At 45.8% G+C, this 23,335-nt stretch overlaps 1 protein-coding gene across 1 annotated transcript in view; it reads right to left on the minus strand.

The window, feature by feature from the left end:
• POF1B (POF1B actin binding protein) overlaps positions 1–17,485 on the minus strand; it is a 44,367-nt gene extending 26,882 nt beyond the window's left edge. Inside the window, exons 1-3 of the mRNA XM_063142058.1 lie at positions 17,317–17,485; positions 14,246–15,165; positions 14,021–14,206 (exon numbers count right to left, since the gene is read on the minus strand). Coding sequence (XP_062998128.1) covers positions 14,021–14,206; positions 14,246–15,165; positions 17,317–17,485 — 1,275 coding nt within the window. The remainder of the gene's footprint in view (positions 1–14,020; positions 14,207–14,245; positions 15,166–17,316) is intronic.
• Positions 17,486–23,335: the final 5,850 nt, after the last annotated feature.

Genomic DNA, 23,335 nt, shown 5'->3' on the forward strand with positions numbered 1-23,335 from the left:
TTGCACTTGTATCCTGCTTGTGGGTCCCTGGTCGAGAGCTGGTTGGCCACTGTGTGAACGGAGTGCCGGACTAGAGGGACCCTTGGTGTGATCCAGCAGGGCTCCTCTTCCTCTTCTGAAGTTTCATTTATATTCTCAGAGCAAACCCTCTCCAGAGTATCCTCATAAACGTGCCTCAACAGCACCCCGTAGCCTCGGGGGCCTGGGAAAGACATAACTCGTGCTTCTAAGCTCCCCAGCTTAGGTGGAGTAAACTACAAAAATGATTGAGCTGGTCTACTTGGCTCACAAGCTCGTATCAGTTCCTGGGGAATGAAAGGAGGTCTTTAAGTAGAATCAAAGTCTAATCTTTAGAGGTTTATAAGGGATGGGTTTCCAAATCCTAAGGAGGGTAAGATACATAAAAGCCCTGCGGGATGCTTCTTGTTAACCAGGATGCTGATCGGGTTTTCAAGACTAGGATGGCTTTGATCTCGCCAAACGAGAATCCATCAGCTAAGAGCTACTTCACATCAAGGGGGAAAAGTCCCCAGTTCGATTGTACTGGCAAATGTCCAATGACTGACTGACATTCTCATTTTTTTGGCTGCAAAAGAAAAATCCCCTTCTCTCATTTTAGATGTTACACAGGGGTGGGGGGATACATGTATTTTATTTTATTTACAATATTTGTATACTGCTCCACATCCAAAGATTTCAGAGCAGCGAACAGCAAAATAAAAAACACCATGTTAAAATAATTAACATTTTTTAAAAAAGAAACAAAGTTCTAATAAAACTGCAGCCAACCACTCAAGCAAGGCTTCCTGAAATAACAATGTTTCCAGGAGGTGCTGGAAGCAACACCATGTAGGCACCTGCCTGATCTCTGAAGGCAGGGAATTCCAGAGGAAGGGGGCCACCACACTGAAGGCTCTTCTCCTGGTGGACTCTAATTGAGTCATAGATCCATTTGGAACCACCAAGAGCATAACAAGAAAGATACCCCCTTCCGCACATGCACACTCTAGAGTTGGCCTGCCTGTGTAAAACATACACAAAACATGCAACTCTCCTGGAACTGTATCGCTTCAAAATACAGCTGGTGGTAGAGATTAGATTACTTACAGCACAAGCCGCTAAATGTCTACTCAGAAGTAAAAACCACTGCGTCCAAAGGGTCTCTTATGCTCCATTAAGTGTATATGGGTCTGCAGCCTTAACATTAAAAACAGACCCAAAAAAACACTGTGCCCTTGAAAAGCCATGGGGGAAAGGGTTCAAGTCTACCCCTCTTCTCTCAGTCATGCTAGCTTTCTATGCACAGAGAGGGTTTTTTGGTTTACTCAGGAGAATGTTTGAAAAGTGGTCCTCTGCCTATTTGCTTTCCAATCTGATACTGTCCAAGGACTGTACCATAGGATTTTTCTGAATATGTGCACAGACTCTAAAAAAGTAAATAAAGCAGTATATAACAGAAAAGAAGCTTTAACTACATATAAAGCTTTTTTACAAGAGGTATTTATTATGTGCTCATCATTCCTTACTCATGGTTGTTTATGTGTTCTTTAGATGACCTCGTAACCTTCCAACTCCACTTCTATTTTTTAAGAGCACTTTCGTGCGGGGTGGGTGGGTTTCATAGTGGGGGGAATGGAGTATTGTTTGTGAAAGTGAAAGAAACCGTATTTTCCTATGTGTGTTATTCTGCTATAGCACAGTGCCACCTAGAGGTTATGTAGAGGGAAAGCAGGAAAGGAAAAAGCTCTTTGTGTTGAGCTCAGGTCTCAATTCTGTGACGAAACTGTAAGCAGATACAGAGGAGGAACAGCCTTGTGTTCTCATAACTCAAAAGGAAAACTGCAAGAAGGTTGTCTCACTTCCCTTGCTCTTGAAAGATCTGCTGGTGCCATCTCTGTCGTGTTTCTCAGAAAACTCTTGCTTTCGATGGGAGGCAAATTATGAGGCTTGCTAAGTAATTCACAAAGCTTTTATTCAGCAACAAACGTCTCTTCTACTTGAAGAGACTCTAACTTCTTGGAAAAGTCCCCCTAGGCAAAACTATGCAAACTAAGCAAGACAATCGTCCGCTCAAGAAGAATAGGAAACCATTTCAGAGAGCCTGGTGCAGAGGCAGGTTCTGGCGTAATCGAACTGACTTTCTCATGCCTTCCTTCCGTGCTGTGCATTTGAGCTTCTGATGGACCCTAGCATTAGCTAGCTTGTCGGGATGCTCACCTCCGGAAGAAAGCTCACTTCCCACTGAGGGTGTAGAATTTGGCCTTGAGGAGATAAGCTCTGGAGAGGGCTGACTCCCAGCTGGGGAATTGCCCATGAGAGCTTCCTCCCCCACTGGTCCAGGCTGGCTGGTGTCTGGCGCTGCGTCTTCTAGTTCTGGATCTGATTCTGATTGATTACCTGAAACATCTTCTCCCAAAACAGGGGCAGTAGGGTTAGACATGGCAATCTCTGGCTTTGGGGCTCATGTCCTAGTCCAGAGGTGTTGAACTTCTTTCAGCCCAGAGGTTAAATTCAGTTTCAGAAAAGCTTTGGGGGTGCAATCTAGTGGAGAGCAAGACCAAAGGAAAAAGGTGTGTGTGTGCACAAAATACCAGCGTATTTTTTGCCTAAAGTTCTTACTGCCAATAAGTAAGCCTTAGGAGAGGCATTTCAACCTTTTAGAATGGAGAAAGAACTGTGCAAAAGCCAGGAAACCACCAAACGATCGGCCACGAGGGGAAAAGAGTGGGGCATCTGAGGAATCCCGGTGGTGCAGACGTGACCTGTGTTTTTCAAGGCTCTTCCTCCATGACCCAGCTGAACAGTTATTACTGCTTTCTTTGTGGCTACCTTAAGTAGTCCAAAACACCTGAGGACAACAGGTTGGGGAAGGATGGACTACACTAGAATTGAGAAACAGAAGTAGACCTGTTGGTAGGGTGGCCACCATTTTTGATTTGTTCCTTATTTTGGCCTTGCACTGTTTTTGCGCTTCTTTAAAAGCAATGGGAAGAGCTTCCTGCACAGATGCCTCCCATGCAAACGCTAAGACACAACATCCCAGGCAAGAAAAATAATTAGCGCTCAAGACAACCCTGCTTATAAAGACTGCAGCCATCAGCATTCAACTTGCATAAGGGCGGGTGGAGTTACACTCTCAAGTTTTCACACAGCCTTCCCCCGCCCTCGGGGTTTGTTTGTTTTTCAAGACCATATTTGCTCTTCTGAAATCATGAATGCAAGTTTAATCGCCACAATCTGTATTTCTGATAAGATCCCATTTTGAGCAAATAAGAGATACCTGCATTAATTAAAGTTAACTGCTTGCAGAGAGCTGCATGCAACGAAATGTGAACCGCCCAGAGAGCTTTGGCTATTGGGCAGTATAAAAATGCAATAAATAAATAAATAGACTACGTTCTGTTGAGGAACCACAGAAGCGACCTTATGCCAGGTCTAGTGGAGGCTGGTGGCTCCAATGTCACTGGGGTGGTGGATCCACTACTGGCTTCTAGCCCTGATTTTATTTATTTATTTATTTATTTAAGGATTTTTATGCCGCCATTCAGCCAAAAAAGGCTCTCACGGCGGCTTACAAAAGTATTTCTTGACAGTCCCTGCCCACAGGCTTACAATCTAAAAGACATGACACAAAAGGAAAGGGGATTGGGAGGGAGGAGGAGGAGGGGGGAAAGGAAAGCAAATTCAGGCACTACAATCTTAGTTGAAAAGTTCAGCAGTTACAGTTGACAGCAGGAGGGAGGGGGCTCTCAGCTGGGGCTGGACCCAGGCACGATGGAGAGGTGCCTGGCTGCTGCTTCCTCCCTCACTGGTGGCCTCTGCAGAGACAGTTGACAGCAGGAGGGAGGGGGCTCTCAGCTGGAGCTGGACCCAGGCACGGTGGAGAGGTGCCCAGTTGTGTGCTACCTCCAGTATCCGAGGCAGAAAGTCTGTGTGCAACGGTTGCTGGGGAACATGGGTGGAGGGTGCTGTTACACTCATGTCCTGCTTTGTTGGTCCCTGGCCAACTGCTGGTTGTCCATCAAGTGCTGGACTTGATGGACCCTTAGTCTGATCCAGCAGGGCACTTCTTATGTTCTTATGAGTCAGAAGTCAAAAGGAGCTGTCCAAAGCGCTGAACCTATTTTAGGGATAGCGTCAGCCCCTTGGATACCTCCTTATTGAAAACCGGAGCAGATCTGCTGCCCCACTGACTGCATGGTTAACAAGCAGCTTAGTGTTAAAACTTGCCACACATAACCAGAGCTTGCTGTAAGCAAAGTCTTCAAGAAAGCTTAATCCAAAAAGAAGAAGAACTCATTTTGGTATTAGCGATACAGTAGTACGACAATGAAACCAATTGCCTAGGGAAGTCGTGGGCTCTCCCACACTAGAGGACAACCATCTGTCAGGGATGCTTTAGGGTGGATTCCTGCACTGAACAGGGGGTTGGACTCAATGGCCTTATAGGCCCCTTCCAACTCTACTATTCTATGATTCTATGATAGGGAAGCTGACCGGTAGCCATTTCCTTATTCCTCTTCTCCTAGAAGTGAACAATGTACACACTAGAATAATGCCAGGTGACACCATAGCACTGGCAAAATAAGTGCGATTGATTCCAGTGACTCAAAATTGCATATTATGTAGCATAATTCATTATTTGGACTTGCCTTGCTGCACTCTGGCCAAAGAGTAAACTATGACTACTACACTATATCAGTAACCTATGAATACTTTACTATATCAGTAATGTTCCCATCCCGTGCTCAAGCAACACAGCGCACAAAAACTTGGTCTTCACACCCATTGTAAGTGCCAAGACTCAGCACACCTCTATGCTTAGGAGAGTGAGGCTGCAATCGCATACACAATTACTTGGGAGTAAATCCCACTAAACTCAACAGGCTTAGTTCTGAGCAAACATGTAGAGGTCTGCACTGCGAATCTCTGTTACGATAAAAAAAAACCACCACAGTATGTCCCCATATTCTGGAATCACAAGGCCTTCCAAGATAAGGTGTACCAGCCATGGATTGACAATGGTTTGCAGATAGGTAATAATGGCTTTGCCGTTATTACCGTAGAACTTCAGGCCTGTACATTTACTGATATCAAGGTGGTGCAATCTATTCTACAAATGCTTCTGCCATAATCCCTTCGTTGGTCTTCAAGGTGTTACAAAACTCTTAGGCCACGTTCTGACGATCACATTTCAGCTTTATAAGCCACGATAAGAATGTAAATAATTGCAATTAATCATACACTGCTCCACCTTACTGGTGCTTGTACTGTTCTGTTATTGTAGTTTTAAACTGTTTTAAATGTATTGTTTTTGTAATGGAACTAGTTTTTAACAGTAAAAAAAACTTGAAATAAAAAAAATTAACTGAAGTAAAAAAAGAAGAGTTCCATAAATAGATAGGACCGATTAAAGCCACAATTCTAAGCATACTTACTAGGGTTCAAGCCCCATCGAATACAATATGCATAGGGTTGTATTGAAATTCCTCATAACAGTAAGAAAACATCTACAAGATATGAACAGAGCATATATTCTGCAGACCATATTTTGTAGACCATGATATATTGATAGCATTGACAAGATTTCTGTTGCAATACTCTTTAGAATAAGGGCCGACTAGATTCAGAATGACCTTTACTTCTTCTGTAATGAGACAGCGTTCATCTTTGGTATTTTAAATGTCAGAAAATACTCAGCGCTGGCATTTTTAAGCTCCAGTGACAAAAGCCGACCAGACGTATTGATTTTATATTACTCACTCACTCTCATTATGGGTGGAAGAGTTCAGAATGTTACGAAAGGCTTGGGGGAAGAGAATATTTCAAATTCATGGGTACCACTACAAAATTGTTAGAGACCTGAGTGACCAAATGCCTAGGATTTTCCCACACCTGGTGAGATCACACAACAGAACATGATTTAGGTGCAATAAACACAGACCTTTCCAGGTAACACCTCCTTTTTCTGTGTACACACAGACTAAATGGTCTTTTGAACAGAGAACCGCTGCAGAAACGCACCTGCCACATTTTGTTTCAGTCTTCACTCCAGGACTGAGCTTTAGAGAAACCGGTTTTGCCTGTTTGCAACAGTTGGCGGTGCACACACTGACCAGGAGGAGCTAGCACTGATTGGGAAGTGCCTGTGACATCACAAATCCACTCCTCCTCTCCAGAACAGATTTGCCACTTTAAAAGAAATGACTGAGTTGTTGTTGTTGTTGTTGTTGTTGTTGTTGTTGTTGAAAACATCAAAGGAACTTTTAATTGCAATGATTTTTAACGATAAAAAAGGCAGACACCTAAAGCATGGAAAGAAGGGAGAAACAAAACTGAAGACTAAATCAGCATTGCAATTGGTATCTTCATTTGTCAATAGTGAAGATGGGGAGGGGGAAAACCTGATTCACTTCACTGGTGGAAAAAAATGTGGCAAATCCTGGTTTTTCATATGTTTTTGTACAGAGCATAAGTAAATAAATTCCAGCTGTCCTAGGCTAGTTCCAGTTTAACCAGCCACAGGCAACCTCTGCACCTGTTGCATTGCCAGGGGCAACACAGGTAAACCAGGGCCTATTCACTTCAATGGGATTCATGCATAAAGGAATGCCAGCTTTATATATCCCATGTGTTAAGGAATATATAGACCATGTTACCAAGGCTAGTATCACATCTCTTTAAGGCCAGCAATGTTAGCATTCAATTGCCTGGCCTGTTTAATAACTAAAGCCGCAAAAAAAAAGAAAGGAAACACCAAATAGCAAGGGGAAAAAAGGCCAAAATCAAGGGGTGGAACCAAAGATATATCCTAGAAAATATTTATTGTTTTTGCCAACGCATTTCAGACTTTTTAAAGTCCTTCTTCAGGGCAATTCAAATAAAAGTATAATTTCAATTTTCTCTGGAGCAAAATGATCTCCCAAGCATCTTCCTTGAATGTATAGCTTTTGTTTAAAAGCCTAATGCTTTTACAATCAGAAAATGACAAGCATTAGACCCTAATTCTTAAGTTTCAGAAAACTAATGTTTCATTTTATGAACATTTAATGCGACACAATAATCTTTAAAGCTATTAGGCCACCTGTGTTTCAATTCGGCATGGATTACACACACACACACACACCCTTGGGTCCTCTAACTACCACATTTCTGGTTACGGATATGCAAGAGGACATGTGAATGCAGACAGTGATGGACTCTGTAGTCAGGGGCAGAGTTCAAGAGACGAACTGCACAATGCAAAATCCCAGGACAGGTTCAACGTAGCAAGCAAGGTTCCTTATCAACTCCACGATCTCAACAAACAAGTCAGCCCACCTTGGAATGCCACCTTGCAAAATGCAAAGAGCCCTCTGTGTGGTCACCACACTACACTTTTATAGATCATCAGGAGCAATGCTTCAAGCAAGGCCCTTCATTGATATGACTTTGCTGTAAAAGGAAATGCCAATCCGCACAAACTGATCCTAGGTGAACACTTTTGAACTATTTCCAATTTATGCACGGAGACCCATTTCGTTTCATCACGAAAGCCAACGCACCACAGGCCTTTGTGTCTCTCGATTCTACAGTGCTCAGTGCAGGTGGGAGGGGGGTATTTTGAAGAAGAAGCCTTCGGCGTGACTTGTTTGTGTGCCATAAGACAATTCAGCGTCCGAAAAGCTGTCAAAGCAAGAAGTTCCTTTGAACACACATTCTTTTCCTTGGTCATCCATTTCTACCCAGAGGCTGTACAGTTTCTCAAATCCACCCACCAGTAACAGTTGATGTGGTCACCCAGACACAGGGGTGGAAGAGGGGGCAGATGGGAAAAAGGGGTGGAGCAAAAGGCAGTAAGTGGTACAAAATTTTTATTTATTTTATTTATTTATTTACATTTCTATACCACCCAATAGCCGGAGCTCTCTGGGCGGTTCACAAAACACAGCTGAGGCAGAAACAAGAGGGTTGTTATTGGGGAATACTATGTAAGTACCCTTCTGCAGACCGGGAGAACCACAGTGTCTATGGTTCCCCATAATAACTGACTTCCATGTGTTCACTTTCTCCATCTGGAGGGCGCTGCAATCCAAAAAGCCATTGGGCCTGTTCAGAAGACACCTTAAACCATGGCTTTCTGGTTAAGCCAGAAAGCCAGGCTGTGTTCAGAAGACACCTTAAACCATGGCTTTAACCACAGTGAATAAAGCTTTTTGCTTTATTCACCATGGTTAAATCTGTGGTTTAAGGTGTCTACTGAACACAGCCTGGCTTTCTGGCTTAACCAGAAAGCCATGGTTTAAGGTGTCTTCTGAATGGGGCCACTGGTAGCGAAAGGCACATACGTGGCCCATCTTGTGGGTGCGCCTAAGAAATCTAGAACTACCATTGCAGAGTTTTCGCTGGCAGTCAGTTACACCACGCACTGCTTCAAGCACGTGACACCAGAAGAGTACAAAACGATGAATTAACATGACACAAGCATGCATAGTACTTAATCTACTATTTTCTTGCTTACGTAAGCACACTCGACAAACATTACTACCTTTACAGCCAGCAAAAAACAATCTCTTTACTCTGAACACACAGAGTTGCATCTTCAAAGAGGAACTGGCAACAACCACTTTATTTTTACTATTAACTACCGTATTTCTTCAATTGTAAGACACCATCGATTGTAAGATGCACACTAATTTCAGTACCACCAACAGAAAAGAAAAAATCTAAGAAACCCCTGCGATTCTAAGACGCACCCTGTTTTTAGAGATGTTTATATGGGGGAAAAGTGCATCTTAGAATTGAAGAAATATGGTATTAGCAAATTCAAATAAAAACGTCGGTATTCGTCTAAAACCAATAGTCATCACTGAGCATTGCATTACAAGAAAAATGTTCTGTTAATGGGTTGGGGGGCAACTTGTGCTCCCCCCCAGATGTTTTGGCCTACAACTCCCATCAGCCCTAGCCAGTATAGACAATGGTGAGGGATCATGGGAGTTGTAGGCAAAAAAAAAAAAATTGGGGGAGGGCACAAGTTGCCCACCCTAGGTTAAAATCTTTAGATCAGGGGTGAGTAACTTCAAGAGATCCACAGGCCACTTTCTCCCCTGCACCTTTTTAGGCAACACACAGATCCACACAGGTGCCTAAAGCAAGAGGGAAGTTAAAAAAAAACAAAAGCCAAAAGGATCAAAATTAGGTTGCAAACAAGCTAATTTGACCCTTTTGGTAGTCAGTAGCAGCTCCAGATGCCATTTTGTTTATATGTTGGGGTTTCCCCCAAAATTTCGTGATGTGGCAGGGACCATACTGGGTGGACTGTATGTTGCCTACCCCAACTTTAGATGGAATTAGAAAGTCATGAATAAAGCCTGCAGCAGTCTCTTTTTCCTAATCCTTGTCTATTATTAAAACATAGTACCGCTGCATGTCACAGCAAATTTAATCACATACCAATTCTGTCTTCTGCATCTAGAAGAGAGGAGAGCCTTGGCTCAGAAGCAGAGCACCTATGCTGCATGCAGAAACATAGTCACAGGTTCAACCCCAGACATCTCCAGGCAGGACAGGAAAAATCCCTGCCTGAAAGTCTGGAGAGCCGCTGCTGCCAGTCAGTGTCGACAATACTGGGCTAGATGAACCAAGGGTCTGACCCAATATTTTATTTATTTATTTATTTATTTATTACATTTCTATACCGCCCAATAGCCGGAGCAAATATAAGGCAGCTTACTATGTTTTTAAGATGTAAACTGGCCTTATATATTGTATTTTGCTTTCTTTTTAATTTGTCCTTCCTTTTAGGGTTTTAGGGACTGAGGAAGCCACTTTTTACCAAGTCAGACCATCGGCCCATCTTGCTTAATACTGCCTACTCCAGCTTTTCCCAACCTGAAGTCCCATTCCAGACGTTTTGGACTATATTTAGTCTCGTTTCCATAAACTGAGGAACGGATTTGACGAATATTGCTGAGTATGTCCCTGATTGGCATATACAATAAAACAAGGCCGTATTTTATAAATCAGATCCTTTGCCTTTATCTAACTGCAGTTTGGTACGTCACGCTTTCTGCCATGGCTATCTGCCAGCACAGCTCCGTGTATCAAGACTTTAACGTTAGAAGTTCTGCCGTTTTCCATCTGCTAGCTTTTTATCCGGCAAGCTGCCATCAGCACTTTTACCACTGGGAGTTCCGATGTCAGTGGGGTTGTGAATCCGCTCCAGGTTTCAGACAGAACTCTAAAGGAATTGTCCGAAGTACAGAAGCCAGAACTCAAAGAAGCAACTTAGATAGCTCCTTGAGTGGCTCAGACAAAAAAACGGAGCGGATCCACTGCCCCACTGACATTGGAGCCACTCACCTCTGTTGACTCTTACACTAGCTTTCCCGAACCGGGAGCCTCCAGATGTTTTTGACTGCAACTCCCAGCATTCCTGACTATTGACCATGCAGCCTGGGGCTGATGGGAGTTGAGTCCAAAACATCAGAAGGCCATCAGGTTAAGGGAGGCTGCTCTACTTTATGCTTGCTTCTTCTATTCCCCCAACCCTCTCTCCCATTCTGTTCTCATCACCTCCCTCTTCCTCCGTAGTAAAACACAACTTTGCTTTCATTTTCTTCCAAAATCCACCGATCGCTTGCCGAAAGCACACAACAGCCTTCATGCAAAAACATCTTTTAACTCGTTCCAGGGAAACAATGGAACTGTTTCTATACCAAATATTGCTCTCATTAAATTCCTGGTCTCCATATCTCCCAAAGGTGTGTCCGTACACAAAGCCGCCGGAATGTCGTCCACTGAGTTGCACTTAAAGGTCTGGGTTGAAATATTCAGTTTAGCCATGAAAGTCCCTGGGTGACCTTAGGGTGGTCAGTCTCTCTCAAACCTAACATATCTTGTATGTTTGCTGTGAGGCTGGAGTGGAACAGCCCCACATATACTGCCCTGAGCTTCTTGGAAGATACAGATGTGATGAATAAATAAAACAAATCAATGAGTTCGACTAAACTCCACGTTTGTAAAGACATCACAGCTATTCTAATCAGAGAGAATAAAAGATTATGGGGCACCATCTATTGGGAAGGTCTCCTAAGCAAAGCCCCCATTGAAATTACTCATAGCAACTCAACAGTGGGTGAACGGTGGCTGTGCAAGAACACTCCATTTAGTGGCAGTTAGGTTAATTGTAGACTCGTTTTGATTTGTTTTTCTCCAACAAGCCACCTTGAGAACCCATGGTTTTTCATTGGGTTGTTCAGGGTGCTTAACAAGCCACACTGCATCGTTAACAAGCCATCCTGGGGAAAATGTCCTGGGTTCAGACACTATGCTAACCCATGGTTCAACAAACAGCCCACAGTTCAATAACAACTCACACTCAACCAATGTGTGGGTTAGTGTGTTGTGCGAACTCAGTCTTTGCTTAAAGGTGTTAGGGGGAACTCTATCTTGAGGTGACAATCATGTGTAGTCCTCCAAACGCCCTGCTGCATTTGGAGGGCCCACCCGCTCATTCTGCTGAAAGGGGCCCTAGGTTTCTGCCCATAAGTCCTGTACTGACGGCACCACCGGTTGAGCGTTACAGGTTTATCTTACAAGGCTTGCATAAGAAAAAACCCTTCTGAATTCTCCCACTGTCAACTCATGATCTAGTTGATACATCAGTAAATCAGTAAATCAACTGTGTAAATCAACTGTCTCCACTGCATCCTCCTGTCCTGTTGAGCTGTTGCATGGGGAATAGGTTTTCCCCATGCAAACAACACCAAGCAACCATGTTTACTAAGACCTGTGCAATTCTCGCTCCAGGGAGCCAAGCAGAATCGAACCCAAACATGCCCACTGACCTGGCTCTTCCCCTGCAACCTTTGCCATGCCAAAAACCTGTGACCAACAAAGTATTTTTTTTAGAATCAGTTCACCAGTAAATGAATAAAAACTGAAACTAAACATATTGTAGGCAGATTGTACTTTTTCTTCTTAGCACTGTATCTCTTGCTATAACTCAGCAGCTAACAGGGGATCCCCACATTCATTTAAGCTGCAATCCTATATCTGGTTGTAAGTCCCACTGAATTGAATGGCACTTACTTTTGAGTAGACATGCATAGGCTTGCACTATTAATGCTCTAAAGTCCATGGGGTTTGATACGCCCAGTAATGTCCTTCCCACCTACCACATATACGAACGTATATGTCCAAAGGGGCAATTTCCAGTAACACTTATCTACAATACATAATGGACTCTGGCACAACCAGATAGCCCAAATGTTTAGGGCGTTAGAAGCATCTTTGAGCATCTCCTGTCTTAAGCCGTTTGCGTGCTCACAAACCCACAAATATTGTTCATGCAAAGCAGAAGAGAACAATTTAAAAAATGCACATTTTAGACAAAAACTACAGACATGGGAAACACACGAATACGCTGATGTTGCTGGTTATTGATTACGTTTGTCTTCAGGGAATCTGGTTTAACACGTTTTGTTTTAAATGTCTCATTTTAAAACCAGTTTAAAATTGGTTTATGATTTATTTATTTATTTGTACTTGTTATGCTGATATGGAATCGTACATTCTACATTGTCAGCTGCCTTGAAACGTGGCTTAATAATCCCGGGAGGGGTGGAGAAACATTACAAAGAAAACAATTGTGAAAACAAGTCTCTCACTTCAGAATGTTGCATCCTGATAATACACAACCTTGATCTCAAAACACTACAGCTCATCCTAGCCCAAAACACTACAGCTCTACCTTGAACAAAGTAGCAACTCCAGGTGAATGCAAAAAGAACAGTAAAACCTAACAGGCGTTTAATATAATCGAAGAAATTACTCCTGCGGTGCCTTTGAGTGCGATTTCCTGGGTACTACACTAAGGCATGGAAATACAGATTTAAGAGAAGGAATTTTGCACTCCAAAATTTGCAAGGATTGCAAAATCCATTTACTCAGTTTCAGGCTTAGTAGCAAGCAATGAGAAATATCACACATCTGGCAAAAGGAAGGGGAGGCAACAATGTTACTCAATGTTCAGATTCTGTGGGAAAGGGGCCCAGAATGAAGGCCGCTGGCCACACACCATGACACCAACCTATTCAGTGCCAAGGGATCCCTTGTAATCTTCTAAACACAGTAGTAAAAGGGGCCATAAGAACAGGTATAAGGTTCACTCCCTCTGGTTCCCTTATAATTCAAGTTCTCCCTTATCACACCATACTGCGCTAAGCATAATGTTTGAACAGTCCTAGAAACCTTGGGAGGGGAAGGAGGCTTTAAAGCAGCGGTGGGCAACTTGCGGCCCTCCAGATGTTTGCACCTAACCACTCTCATCAGCCCTCACCACTGGCTGTGCTGGCTAGGATTAAAGGCTGCTGTAGGCCAAAACATCTGGAAGCGGGTCAAAAGTTGCCCACTCCTGAAAGAGCTAAAGGGGGAATTGGATTTGACAGGGGGGGAGCAGGTGGTTGGGAAATTGGGGTTCACAGCCTTGCATGCCACAAGGCATTGCACATCTAGAGCAAAACATGTGAAACCCCTTGAGAAAAAAAGGCGGGCAACTTTTGGGGAAAGCACAGCACGAAGGTCAAACCAGAGCACACCCCGAAAAACAAAGGGCAGTTTCTGAGCTGAAACTGGACCAGGAAGCAGGTGGAAGGAAGTGAAACTCCCTGGCCTTGCGCCCATGTTCATCATCACCCCAGGGTGGGGGTGGATGAGTTCTCTACACCTAACGTGTGAACGATATGCCATCAGGGAAGCGGGGTTGGGGGATAAGGCGCTAAAGAGTTAGGGTCAAACCAGGGCACACCGTGGAAATACAAAGGCCAGGTGTTCAACAGAGAAGGAGGCAGGTGGAAAGAAAGGCGGCCATCTTCATTCCCAACAGGGCCTGGGGAGAGAGGGGGGCAGAGAGGGAGGGAGGCGTTCTCTACCCTTAACGTGTGAACGCTACGCCGTCTGAAAGATGGGGTCGGGGGCTCAAGTCCCCCCGGCCACTCCTAGCACAGGCGTCGGTGCGTAAATAAAGGCCGTTTACCTGGAGCGGTGGGTCGCTGCTCCAAATGACATGCTGGTAGCCCGGGGTGGAGTCGAAGGGCGACGGCGCCCGGGGCGAGCAGCCGTTGGGGGGGTCCAGGAGCTGCACGCGCTTCCCGCCGGGGCTGCTGTAGGTGCGGACGCGCTCGTATACCACGCTGCCGCCGCCGTTGCAGCCGTCCTGGCCCTGCAGCGGGAAGGGCTCCGGGCAGTGGTGGTTCTGCACGGGCAGCGGCAGCGGCGCGGGCCGGTTCGGGCGCCCGCGGGGCAGCGTGGCCGGGAGTGGCGCCGGCGCCGGGCACGTCTGGGGCAGCGGCCGGGGCAGCGTGGAGGCCGGGCCGTAGGGGTCGTAGGAGGGCGCCGGCGCCGGGCACGTCTGGGGCAGCGGCCGGGGCAGCGTGGAGGCCGGGCCGTAGGGGTCGTAGGAGGGCGGCGGGGCCGGGCACGTCTCGGGCAGCGGCCTGGGCACGGTGGGCGGGCCGCAGGGCTCGTAGCAGGGCCGCGCCGTCACCACGGGCGGCTGAGGCGGGCACGTCTGAGGCAGCGGCCTGGGCACGGGCGGCGGGCCGCAGGGCTCGAAGCAGGGCCGGGAGGCCGGCGGGGGCGGCGCGTAGCAGGGCGCCGGGGGCGCGTAGTAAGGCCGCTGCTGCGGCCGGGCGCAGGACGGAGGCGGCAGCGGCGTCGGCTGGACCTGTTGCTGGACGCCGTACATGGTGGCGGCGGCGGCGGCGGCGGCGGCGCTGCGGCTGGCTGGGCGAAGCGTCGCGGGAGGCGGCCGGGCGGGCACTGGGCGGCCGGGCGCGCTGGGCGCGGGGTTAGTGGCGCGGGCCGCCCTCGCCGCCGGGGACACGCCCGCCGCGCCGTCGCGCCTCGCCTCACCTGCGCCCGCCCCGCCCCGGGCGCCGCGCCAGCTTGCCCGCGGGGGGGAAGCCGAGGGAGCCGGCAGGAAGAGGCCGAGGGGGGGGGGCTGGGCGAGGGGGGGCTTCGGGCCCCGACGGCCACCCGGACGCGGGCCGACCCGGCGGGCGCCTTCGTTTGACTGAGGAAGAACCGTCCTGGCTTCTGCAGCGGGGGCTGGTGGCTCCCCTTTCGGTGGGGCTGTGAATCTGGTCCGGGTGCCACTCAGAGCTATCCAAGTTGCCGAACCTAGTTTGGGAGGTTGGGTTCAAGCACGTCGGAGAGCTCCTTTGGAGTTCGCGCTGATTCTGACTTTAACCCAGCGTGGATTCACAGCCTCACCAAAATCGGAGCCACCAGCCTCCACTGAATTTCTTACAAATCGATACATGCGCTTAATTTCGCCCTCACCTTCCTGGCAGGCCTTTTAAACGCCCGCTCACCACCCGACATTGGACCAGCGGAATAACCGGGGCGCCGCCTTCGGCTTGCCAATGAAGGTCAACTGGCCAGGGCTCTTCTTTATCATTTGGGTCAGTACTTTACCTTCCCCCCCCGACCCCCCCTCTCCGGGCCGGGGCAGCCTCAAGCCAAAGAAAATGGGCGACAACGCCCGGGCAAAATTGCAAGGAGTTGCGCCGGCGGCTTTGCCCGGGCAATTTGCTACTTCTCGGCTTAACACGGGTTGATTCTTTAATAACGCGATCCTATACACGTCTACTCAGAAGTAAACGGGGCTGACTTCTGGGTAAGCGATGAGGACTAAACTACGCTCCAAGTTAAATTAAAGCTTAGTGTGTAGAGAACCCTAACTTCTTTTTTTACTTTAGTGTAAACACGCGGGCCCCGATCCGGTTTGGGTAGGGCGGGTTAAAGCTTCCGCTTCCCCCATAGATTCGACACACACGCAGAAAGCAAAGCGCCATAGGCGCCAAAGCGGCCGGGTGGGAAGGTGGTCCCGATCCGGATGGGGCTCCACGCGCTTCCGCTGAAGTTAAACAAACAAAAAGTTCGTTTCCGTGGTTTAGGCCCATGAAAGAAAACACTTACTAGAAAGAGAAGGCTTCGATCCTGTACACACTTTCCTGAGAGTAAGCGCTATTAAAAACAATGAGACTTCTGAGTGGACTTGGACAGGTAGGGTTCTAGGAGGGTAATCCTAACATGTTTATGCCCATGGAATTTTGAAGAGTCTCTCCCAAATCTCTGGGAGAGCATTAATGTCATTTTGAGGGGGAGTGGGTGGATGTACTTTTAAAAAAGCAGATTACTTTGGGCAAAATTGCTGCAACTTGCCTTGCTGGATTTGGGGGGAAATCCACATAAATCCTATTGGGAGTAGATCCACTGAAAGAATGGGACTTCGATAAGTAACTTAAGTTCCATTCATTTCAATGGGTCTACTCTACAGAAGACGTCTGGATTTTATTTATTTATTAAACATTTGCATCCCACCCTAATTTTACCCTAATTCAGCATTCCGTCTCAGCTATGACCAGTCCCAATGCCGCCTAAATTGCACAAGGCATGATGGGAATATTTTAGCATCTCATAATCAGGGATATTTTGCATCTGAAGATCAAAGGCCAAATTATTATACTGTTCTGTTCTCCCCCCTACACACTATCACTGCTATTGCCCACGGAGAGATCTTCCCTGCCCTCTATGAATTCGTCAAATCTCCTTTTAAAGCTTTATAAGCATTTTGCAGCAATGAATTCCACATTGTTATCACTTCCCTATAGCGCCTTACTGCCGCCTAAAGAAGAATTCTAGCCAGTTTTCATGTAACGAGTAAAACCACAACGGGTGAATATTCCCAGAGGGTTTCTCGTCACAGGTCCGCCATTTTGAAAAGCCAAGCCAGGCCGGGGACATGCCACGGTTTGTTGTTACCCACCCAGGCTGAGTTCGCACGTAACAACGAGCTACGGTGCACCGCCGGCACAGCTTCAGTATTCAAAATGGTGGCCGGCACCACAACCAGAAGCCCCGCTGTTAAATTCACTCATGGTGTCTTCTCATTGTGGATAAAACTAAAACCAAAAGTTAGGAGCACCTACACACTACGCATTTAACCATTTAGCCTCAACCATGTTTTTTGCCTCGTGTCAACTATTAAAGTTGGCTGTTGAAGCACGTGCATTGTGGATAGAATAATTCCAGTCTTGCCTCTAGCAAGCCTTTCTTCCTCAGTAAAATAATAACCATATCTGTACTGTAATTTCTAACAACATTGGTCTGCGATGGATGCACTGTTATTATATCCCTGTAGACAATCTTTAAAAGCGGGCAAGGTAAATTAGTTATAGTATTCATTAAAGCCACACGAGAGCAAACCCATAATAAGTGTGTGTCATTTTCATATGCAATTTAGAGACTGCCATACAAATGAGGTACCTCCACTGAGGTAGAGAGAGAAAAAGTTTTCCTTTACCGTGAAAATGTATTCAAACATCTTTGGTGTTACGTTATGCATAAGCACGTCAGAAGAGCCATGCTGGATCAGACCAGACTGAGGACAGCGATCGTATGGTTCTCTGGGTGCTGTTTGAACTCCAGCTCCCATCATTCCCAGCAGGGCCAATTGTCAGGGATACTGGAAGCTGTAGACCAGCAACATCTAGAGAGTCATAGGTTCCTTTCCCTGTCACTCGGAAATACAGCCACTGCAATCGCCATGTTAAATAGGAGAAGGGTTTATATATAAGCTCAGTGGTGTAGTTAAAGAGTAACTACAGCAAACAAAACATTGGAGATCAATGTGAAGATTTTGGCTTGTCAAATACAGGCAAGGAATTTGAGGGCCAGGTAGGACAGATAACTCTAAAGATATTTTTTTTAAAAAGAAAACTAATAACGGAATAGAATAGGGCCTGTGGCAGAAGACAGCAGGATTTGGCAGGTCTATGGGAACAGAAAAAAAGTGTGGTTCATTCAGACCAAAGGAACATCTAATTCATCTCCATCCCAATCACTGGCTTCTGATCTACTGAAGGTGCTGGCTATGACATCCAGAGAGCAATCCTATGGTAAGCGTCCCAAGGTCCATAGGACAGTCCAGATTCCTTTCCTCTGAAATGAAGAACGCTTGGAGAAACCAGGCGTGGAGTTTTCTATAGAAGGATTGTTTCCTTCTGCAACTCAAAACAGATTTGGGGGCTCAGAATTCTTTAATTTGAAGTGTATGCACCAGGCTGGTGGATGTCAGGGTTCTAGTAAATTACAGATTGAATTCCACAAGCCTAAAGAAACCAAACAGCTGAGATAAACTAAGGATGCTTTTTTTGCATATCCTGTCCTGGGATAAAACATCTGGTGGAGAAGTACAAAAACAGCTTATTCTTGGGCCTGCTCCCAAACTGAAATTCTCTGATCTAGCTAGGAGAACCATCTGGCCTGCTCCTTTGGCATCACCTCCTTAAAACGTATTTATTTCCCCAGACATTTAATTAATCTGGTTGGCTTGATTTGGTATTCTATCTGCCATCCTGTCTGCATTTCTTAAAAGTTTATTTTATGTTATTTAAGTTGGTTTTTTAATGTGCTGTTTTGGTTGTATTTAAAATTCACACACACACACACACTTTTTTATTATTCATATTACTAATCACTTTAGCCATCTATTAGATTATAAATTTGCTTCAATGAATAAAGAAATGAATGAATGAAGCCAGATGCATTGGGGAAATTTACAAGCAAGGCGTAAAAGGCTACAGGTCCCCAGGATCAGTAGAGCTCAGCAATTTTGAGAGGCCCAAGGCAGTGATGAAGTTAGGTAATTTTGGACTCTGGACATAGTGATATTATGGCCCTCCTTCTTTAGAAGGTGACCATGTGTGCTCTTTCATTTACTTTAAAATGTCAGCCAACCCTGGTGCACATGGGACCCACCTGCTCATTCACCCTGTTGTTGCTCATTAAGGAAGGCCGCCTGGTCTAGGAGAAATGCCTCAATAATGGGCAAACAAAGGTTTAATGTATTATTATTATTATTATTATCATCATCATCATCATCATCATCATCATCATTGCTATACCACCCCGTAGCCAAAGCTCTCTGGGTGATTTACAACAATGAATAAAAATACACCAACATTACAAAAATAGAATGTAACAACAGTGTAGAAAATTTTAAGACACAAAAATTAAAACTATATAAACATCTCAAAACAATTTAAGTAAACAATATTTTTCCTAATAGAGCTGTTCAAAACAGCAGACATAGATGTCCCATCATATACCATTAAATGCCTGGGGGTAGAGGGCGGTCTTTAGCTGGTGCAGAAAAGCTGATAGCATTAGCACCTGCTAGGGACCTCATTCCACAGCCGGGGGACTACCACTGAGAAGGCCCCCCTCCCTTGTTGCCACTTTCTGAGCCAAAACTAATGCCGACCTCAGACATTCTGCCGTCTGAAGCAGGCAGGCCCCAAGTTTTACTTGCTCCACCGTGGTTAGGGCCAACCTGTCAGGGAGCCTTGCTCAGACATTAATTCCTGCCATCAAAAATCCTCTTCCACCACTCATGATGCCACCTGAAGCAGATGGTGTCACCCTGCTTCATGGCTAGGCCACCCCTGAACAAAACAGATATCAAAACCACGTGGAAGAGCATCCTCCATACCTTTTTAAATATATTTCAATTTCACTTGGTTTAGCAGAGCAGAACTGGTGTGTGTGTGTGTGTGTGTGTGAAAGGAGAGCTGGTATCCAGCCAACACCCTTTAATTGGTGAAGAACTTTGTGCAACATCAGCGACTTAACCTCACACACTCTTTTTAAGAGAACAGAATTTCATTTAAGAGAGTTCCCACACAACAAGAAAAAAAATTATAGTCCTCCTAAGGCCTTTAAGGTGTCTGGCTTTTATTTCCTCTCCTCCCCCTCTTTTTCTTTACTTTTAGTCTTGTGAAAGACAAAAACAAAACAAAAAACTCAGAAATGCAATAGGCGAAGTTTTTTCTAGCACAGAGAAAGAGATTCACTGATGGGGAAAACCAGAGAGCCAGCGTGGTGTAGTGGTTAGAGTGTTGAACTGGGAGCCGGGAGATCCAGGTTCTAATCCCCACTTGGCCATGAAGCTCACTGGGTGACTTTGGGCCAGTCACGGACTCTCAGCCCAACCTACCTCACAGGGTTGTTGTTGTGAGGATAAAATGGAGAGGAGGACTATGTAAGTCACACTGGATTCCTGGCAAGAGAAAAGTAGGAGGGATATAAGTGGAAAAATAAAAATAAATGCATAAAAATGCACCTTCCTCAATTTCTGCCTGCTTTGCAGCTCTTTCAGGCATTGGTGGCAGACGAGTAGCATTTTGGCAATGAGCGGACGGGAAGTCTATTAAGTGGGCCTGCAAAGTGCTTATTATACCCAGTTGTAATCATTGCCTGCAGAAGTCAAAGTGGAAAAATGGAGCCCGTGATAAAAACAGGCCTGTCAACACACTAGTCGTCAGTAATAGCAATGACTGTTCTGGACGTTTTGGGGCAATTACAAATCTGTCTAATTGGTACCTGTTCATGGCCAGACATTACCCAGCCTTCACGATTCCAAATTTAAGAGTTGGGAGGGAGGTTCAAAAGTAGAATATGTCTCATCTTTCTTCACTCTTCCTTCAGTACATGAGGGTTCTTTTTCCTCTCTGCAACAGGGCTCCTGTGTCCTTTAGACTAGGGCTATGCACAGACCCACCCACCCCAAACCACTTCATGGCCCGATCGGGCCGATCCAGATCAGGCCGATCCGCTTCGGGATGATCCAACCCTCCCCTGCTCTGCAGAGCGAGATCCAGAGGGGCGGATCGACATTTTGCCACCCTCCCTACTTACTTACGTGGGGAAGGGGGGGAAATGGGGGCAGAATAAGCCCCCCTGCCCCCTTACCTGGCTCCGCCGCTGTCGCCGCACAGACTGTGGCGGAGCCAGGTAAGTCCCCCTCCCCCCTTACCTTTCTCCATCGTGGTCCGGCGCAGGCTTCAACTGAGGCCTAGGCCTCAAAGCGGAAGCAGGCCGCCTGCTTCCACTTTGAGGCCTGGCCCTCAGTTGAAGCCTGCGTTGGACTGCAACGGAAGCAGGTAAGCCCCCCTGCCCCCTTACCTGGCTCCGCCGCCGCATGGACTGCGCCGCCGCCGCCGCCAGGTGAACCCCCCCTTACCTGTGTTCTGAGCTCCGGGTGGAGACGAACCGCTTCACCTCTATCCGTAGCTCCCCCGACCCGATCCAGATCTGCCTTTGGCAGATAGATTCGCTATCTGAATCGGAGTGGAGCACAGCCCTACTTTAGACCCACCTGGCTGAAACTTAACAGGGAACACTGCTGCTGCTGTGGTATAAAGGTGCTGTAACGGGAACGGCTTTGCTTGTTATATTCTTGCTTTCATGCAGATGTTCTTATGTTTCTATCCTCATCTTCCTTTAAGGAACTGGAGTCGGGCATACATGGTAGTGTGACCCTATGAAAAGGAGGACCGGGCTCCTGTATCTTTAACAGTTGCATAGAAAAGGGAATTTCAGCAGGTGTCATTTGTATATGTGGGGAACCTGGGGAAATTCCCTCTTCATCACCACAGTTAAAGCTGTCCTCTTTTAAATCTGGTCACTCTAGTATAGCTCCTGCAGCTTTAACTGTTGTGATGAAGAGGGAATTTCACCAGGTTCCCCATATATACAAATGACACCTGCTGAAATTCCCCTTTCTATGCAACTGTTAAAGATACAGGAGCCCGGTCCTCCTTTTCATACGGTCACCTAATACATGGTAAAATGAGCCCCATCCTCATTTTATCTTCGCAACAGCCTCATGAGCGGAGTGGCCACATATGCGTCACAGAAGAAGAGGAAATGCGTTGTTGAAAAAAAGGACGACATAGAACAGAGATTTGCATAAAGTTTCCATGCACTAGTTTATATACCACTAGATGCAAATTTAGACATTTTACTAGAATTTAAATCGAAATAACAATTCATCTCCCCACAAGTGAGGTCGGCTGTGATCAGATGCCTGGTGTTCAAGTGGAGGCTGGTGGCTCCAATTTTGGTGGGGTGGAGATCCCCTGCTGGTGACCAGGTGCTAACTGCTGTAGTCTGCCTTTAAGGCCCCCGACTTTCCATTCTTACGTTTAAACAGGACTTGGACCAGACAGCTGTTTATTCTGGTCTGGAATGCTTGGAGGTTCAGTGAAGGTGGTGCTATTTGCATTTCTAAATAAAAAATAAATGCCTGCACCCTAAATTTAGGAACTGCACCTTTAACAGCATGTGCTGTTTGGTCTCTAAAGAGCACTGGAAGATTAACCTGAGTCATTTATTTTTATATAACTCTGGAACAATTATATTCGTTTGTTCATTCATTCATCCTCTCTCTGTCTCAATACGGACTTAGTAGCTACATTCGGAATGCCTTAATGACACCGCCAATGATATTAAATTGCACTCAACGCACACACCAATCAAAAAGGGATCTCAGGTGACAAAATACACAGATGTTTCCAGTTCTGTGTTTGAAAATGATTATGAGCCAAAGGACATTTCTGGGCGTAATGCCCAGCAATGCTGAATGGCACCTGTGAACTCAGAGAGGTAGTGTTCCAACCACGAAAATCATAGTAGGCAGCCACACCTACCTGCTTCTCAGTTCTCCACCCACCCAGATCTCTCCTATGGATTCTACCTTCGCAGAGAGGATTCGAACCCAGGACTGTGAACCAATTGGGGCATTTCCGGATGGTCAAGCAAGGAGCACATGGGGCAAGCTGTGGTTACAAACCCAACGCTGGGGAATGAGGAGAGATAGGAGCCATGGAGCGGAGTTAAGTAGATTAGCACAGGATAATTCTTAACCACATAGTCATCTTTCAGGGTTTATTTTCTGATGTGTCTGTGTAGCAGCAGATGCAAGAAAAATAAAATAAAAGCCAGCCATTCCTGCAAACGCAGAGTGGTTCCTTTTGTTTATTAAATTATAGGTTAACTTATGTTTCTTTCAGTATCCTAAAAGGCACCAATTGGTTCATCAGAAGGGTTCATTTAACTTTCATATTAAAGGGAACATTTGAAGCAGGGTGGTAATTGAATTGAACGCTTGTGATGGTTATTAGAAGATGATATTATTTATTTGCATTCATTATATAATATTATGTACAATTGTAGCCACTTTGAAAATCTAATAAGCTGCTAATGACCAAAACATAAATGAAAATCAGACAGAAGGCAGATGATCAATCAAATGAACATTCTTTAAACAGTTGGCACCCTGTAATTACCCAGTGTGTGTGAAGGGTATGTGGTTAATATGGTCATGTACATTCTTTTAAGTAGTCCACTCCAGAGTCCCATGTGTATAGCTATGTGTCACACAGTCTTCCTCTGCATTTTATTTGTTTGTTTATCATTACATTTATGTGTCACATCTGGCTAT

This window comes from Elgaria multicarinata, chromosome 15, assembly GCF_023053635.1.
Source record: "Elgaria multicarinata webbii isolate HBS135686 ecotype San Diego chromosome 15, rElgMul1.1.pri, whole genome shotgun sequence".
In the NCBI taxonomy this organism is placed as follows: domain Eukaryota; kingdom Metazoa; phylum Chordata; class Lepidosauria; order Squamata; family Anguidae; genus Elgaria; species Elgaria multicarinata.